At 43.3% G+C, this 5,177-nt stretch overlaps 1 protein-coding gene across 1 annotated transcript; it reads right to left on the minus strand.

Moving 5' to 3' along the window:
• Nucleotides 1–1,749: 1,749 nt before the first annotated feature.
• On the minus strand, nt 1,750–4,845 carry ASCL4 (achaete-scute family bHLH transcription factor 4). The gene has a single exon (XM_010970565.3). The coding sequence runs from the start codon at nt 4,083–4,085 to the stop codon at nt 3,576–3,578; it is 510 nt and encodes a 169-aa protein (XP_010968867.1). The 5' UTR covers nt 4,086–4,845; the 3' UTR covers nt 1,750–3,575.
• Between the last annotated feature and the right edge of the window lie 332 nt (nt 4,846–5,177).

Raw genomic sequence — 5,177 nt, forward strand, 5'->3', positions numbered from 1 at the left:
TCAGTGTCCAGAACCTATCAATGCTACTCCCACACCATCTCCCAGTCCATTACTTCCTTCCCATTGCCACTGCCACTGCCTTAGTTTAAGTCCTTACTTCCTCTTTCTTAATGATTGCAATACCCTGTTGGTCTGCTGCTTCAAGTGGCCAGACCATTCCAGTTTTACCTGCCCAATGCTGCATCCCCTAGAGCCTTTCCTCCTACTCCCCTCCTCACTTAACGCTAGAACAAGTCCCTCCTTTCTGTATATCCTCCTAGTATTTTTTATTTTGGACCCCAGCTATAACACACCTTTTGTCCTCATACTGAGGTGAAATCGGTCCATTTTCCCTCCAGACTGTAAGATTCTTCAAAAAATTATGAACGTTGCCTTTCTTAAAAATTAAGCATTGTAATAGCAACTAGGATTCAAAAAGAGTAAGCTGCAACTCTGGGACTGGACCTTTCTAGTGGGAAAAAATGATACAGACGCATTGAGCCACTGCTGCGCTGTGTGGCAGGAAGTGGGCAGGCCTTACCAACATTTGTTTCCTCTAGTTGAGGACTTTGCACATGTGAGAAGAATGACATTTTCTAGCTGGAAGGCCTGAAAGATCATGCAATCTAATCTTCACATGACCTAGGTTAGGGAACTGAGGTCACTGAAGTTAGGGACTTACCCAAGGTCACCAGGTAGATGAGAGGTCAAGCTGTAGGGACACTCTCCCACAGCTCCTTCTTTATATCCTCAGGGTAGAGGTAGGGTGTCAGAGTTATTAATCATTGTCATGAACCACAAGGAATATTCTAAAAGCAATACAGTGTAATCAATGGATATGTCTGAGCTGAGTGTCCAAAAAACCAGGAGAGATCTTGAAGGACATGTAAATCTTTCTCCATTAATGAATTCATTATTTCCATAAAACTCTCCTCATTTCGTTGCTTCTACATAACTTCTTGGTAATTAATTTTGTTCTTCCCTAAGTCAGATTGTTCTATGGTTAATTAAGTGTTCAATCACAGGAAAAGAGAAGCCTGAATATTTTAAAAGTTCTCATTCCTGGATTGGGGCTCCTCCTGTAAGCCATCAGGAAAGTTCCAGGAAAACTGCTTGATTTTTTTTCTCTAAAAAAAATTACATGATTGGGTTGGGATTTTATTGATTTTTTTCCAAAAGATTTCTTAAAATCATTGCCTTATTCTCAATAGAGCTTTAAACAAAACCACATTAAAAGTCTCTCAAGGCACTTTATCCAGAATAAAGTTCTCTTTTAAAACTGCCTTTGTCCTCTCTTTATAAACCACCCATGTCAGCAGAGTACATTATATTTATTCACACATTTTATACACATATTTCAAAGAAGTAAATGAAGAAAAGGTCATTTTCTCCTGCTTTAAAAAGAAACCACATAGTCTGTATAGACTAAACAAAATACATTCTTTTATTCTTATTATTCCTGCTTCAGAAAAGAGAATGTCAAGTTGACTGCCCTTTGGCTGGAGCAGAATAAAGGAGTGGAGAGTGTTACTACCACCTATTGAAGACCCCTGAAAAAAAGTCTCTCAAGATTCCCCAATTAACAATTTGGTCATTTAGCCTCTCCTCCAACTCAGCCAGGAAGGTAATGTTTCCCCATTTTTTTTTTCCTAATTAGTAAATATACGTCACTTATACTTGCTTCACTGAAACCCCCATTTGGAATAACAACCTGCCTGGAGAACAAAATGGAGTTTTGTGAGGATGTAACTACCTAATGAGTAAGAGAAAATAGCTGTTACATCTTGCTTATTCAAACCACAAGGCTCTCCCTGCTTCTTAAGAAAAAGTAGTTTGGTGGTGAATCGTTCATTGCGCAGCATTTAACTGAGCATCCAGAAACAAAAGAACCCCAGTGTATTCATCATTATAAATATTGGCAGTTAATACATTTTAACAGTACTTTTTCCAAACAGTAACACTACAAACAATCATCGGATTGTATCTTGCAGATTACCCAAGCCTTTCAACTACACTTCTGTGAAATAGTATGGACGAGGGCGAGGAACCTGAGTTGCAGAGAGGTTAAGTAGCATTTGCTGTCACCTAGCTAGCAAATAACAGAGCAAGGGAGAGCATGGTCAGGGAGAAAGCAGCCTGGGCTTTGGGGTCAGGCTGACTTAGGACTGGATTTCAGCTCAGCTAATCCTATCAACACTAACCTGGGCAAGGGACCTTTCTGAGTCTCTGTTTTTTGTTTTTAGCCACAAAATATGTATAATACCTCACAGATTAATGAGAATTAAATAGGACAAAATGTGTAAAGCACACAACAAAACTTCTGGCACATCAAAAATGTTCATTAGCTTCCCTGGGTTGACACATCTGTAGAAGGGGAGTAATAAAACCTACCTCAGTGTAGGGGTTAAGTGAAATAATACCTGGAACCGGCTCTCACCATTGTAACTTTTCTCTCCTTGTCCTTTTCCCAGCACCCCTATACCCTCTCACCCCATACCAAAGCGTCTCCGTGGAAAGGGAAATTCAGCACATTAGGAAGCAACTTTAGAGAGAGGAAGCTTATCTTCACATGTCAACAAGCATTTGACTTATCTACTGAATTTATAATTGTTTCTCAGGGAAAAAAATGACCAGAATTAAGTATTAAAAAAAAAAAAACTACCAAAGTCATTAGACAAGTTCAGTATATACCTGGAAGGCCTCAAGGTGATAAAAGTTTGAGAATGTACCAACCTCAATCCCTCCCATTCGACCATGCAAGCGTTTCCTTTTTTTTTTTTTTTTCTTTTTTAAGGTCACATTTAACAAAATGTTACATGAAGTGAGAACAAGGGGGTATGCAAAGAAAAGGAAAATGAAAAAACAACGGACAGAACTCAGAGGAATAAGTTTTCGTACAAATCTTGAGTTTTCTTCCAAAAAAGGTCACTGACACTACCATGTTATTATCTGCTAAATGCTATGAAGTTTCCAAATGACCACTTTTTGATAAACGAGGATCTTTCAAATATGAACTGTCTTCTCTAGCACTGCCATTCCGACACTCAGCAGCACAGGCTGGTCCAGCAACGCGCTCTGGCAAATGTGTTCTCAAGTGTCAGCTTGGAGTCACCTTCATCCAAAGCACGGTGTCTATCAAATTCCTCAATTCCCAAAGGAAGGATGCAGGAAAACGTTCCTCTCATTTTAAGGGCTGTCGTTTATTTAGTTTGGGTAATTCTTCTTTGTTTAAGGTTGTATTTATTTTAGTATTTACGTCCTTAATTTACCCACCCCGCTGACTGTGGCAAATTCCTGTTGTTTTCACCCTTTGAGGCGTTCAGAATCTGGTACAGTTTGTATTTGAGAAGAAGGAAGTTTCTCTTTAATAAGCGCCTTTAAGTCACAGGCACATAACCAGTAAGGGGGGTGAGGTGGGAGGTGGAAACAACCAGAATGTCAAAATCTTTTTTTCCCCTCTAAGGCACTCATTTCTTTTTCTTAAGATTTAGTTCTGGAGGTAAAAAACCAGATTACAAATGTAAACCACCTCCGGAGAGAACCTTAGACCCGACCGAAAAGGCGCGCGGCGCAGCGAGGGGCGGGCCGGGCGCTCATTAGCTGCTCGCCTCCTCGGGCTCGCTGCTGGGCGAGGGCGCCGACGAGGCCTTGGACTCGCCGTCGCTGTTGCATTCGGCCCTGCACGGGGGACTGGCGCCCTCCTGCCCCTGCGCGTGGCCCTCCAGCAGCTCCTGGAGATGCTTGATGTAGCCGATGGCGGCGCGGAGCGTCTCCACTTTGCTGAGGCGCTTGGCGGCCAACTCTCGGGGCAGGTGGTCTCGGAGGCGCGCGTACCCCTCGTTAACGCAGCGCACGCGCTGCCGCTCGCGCTCGTTGCGCTTGCGGAGAAAGGCGGGCTCGAAGGCACCGTCCAGAGACAGGGGCAGGTAGGGCCGTCTTGGGGCGCAGCCACCCGGCGCCCTCTCCCAGCACGCGGTGTCCAGGCGCAAGGAGATCCTGAACGGGTCCCGCAGAGGGAGGCGGGGCAGGGACCCCGGCACGGCCAGGGGCACTGGGCGCAGGTGGTACGGCAAGGTCAGTAATCCGGCCTGTTTACGTTTCTCCATCACTTGCCAAAAAGCAAACAGATCTTTGCAGAGATGACCCTCTCAGCAGATGAGACTGAAAATCTTCAAAGCAAAGATGCTGGTCCATTCAGACTGCCCGACGCAGCTGGTCTGTTTTTGGAGAAGTTTCTGAGCCCGGAAGCTAGGTTCCAGAACAGGCTTCAAGGAAACGTTGCATGATTTCCTAACTTCATTGCTCTCTTCGATCTCTTTATAAAGATCTAGGCGGAGGTGATAGGCAAAGATTTAGGACCCCCAACCCCAATCCACAGTTCAAACCTGTCTTCCCTTCTGATATTCTTATTTCAAAAGATAACAAAAGGGGTTTCTCTGCTCGGTGCCCTAGCCTGGAAACGTGAGAGCACACCAAAAACAGAGTAATCTTCCAAAACCACCAAACCTTTTCAATTACTATAATCCACAGCTCTGGGTCTTCAAGAGCATATGAATCTTCAAGGTTTCAGAAGAGCTCCTCCCAGGAACCAGCAGATCTCCTGGCGGCTGAGCGAAAGTTTATCAGAGGCTTTCTCCTTGAAAATCAAGACTTGACTGCCCTTTGTGGTTTCCGGCGTCCAGGGCTAATGGAAAGAGCTTTTAGACTGTTTGCAGACTTACACTTGCTCTTTCATTTCTGGGGAGGTGGAGAGAAGACCTCATCAAAGGGAAGACTGCTCCCTTGTGGTTATAAAATGTGTCAAGGAAGACCCTAGGGAAGGCTTGAGGGTTTTCTTCTCCAAAACCAAACCTTTTTAAAACCCAAGTAGACATTTTTTGAAAGGAACAGGAAACAAAGTATACTTTAGCAACGAATATAAGGATCTGCATATTATTATGTTGAATGCAGGGCGCGTGATGTATTTGTGCTACTTTTTAAGAGCACATCAAAAGACTGAGCAGTAACAAACTTTCAGCCAGAGTAATTTCTCACAGTGCTTACTGTAAACACAGTTTAAACACTGCTTCCAGACCACTTCTAATCCCACCCAGGATATAAGGACATCATCTTTCCGTAGTGTGAAGAGTATATTTCTATTGTATTCTTTTTGTCTTAAAAAAAAAAAGATGTAATTAATTTTCTACCTTGGGGGTAAG

The sequence above is a fragment of the Camelus bactrianus genome, chromosome 12 (assembly GCF_048773025.1).
Source record: "Camelus bactrianus isolate YW-2024 breed Bactrian camel chromosome 12, ASM4877302v1, whole genome shotgun sequence".
Classification (NCBI taxonomy): domain Eukaryota; kingdom Metazoa; phylum Chordata; class Mammalia; order Artiodactyla; family Camelidae; genus Camelus; species Camelus bactrianus.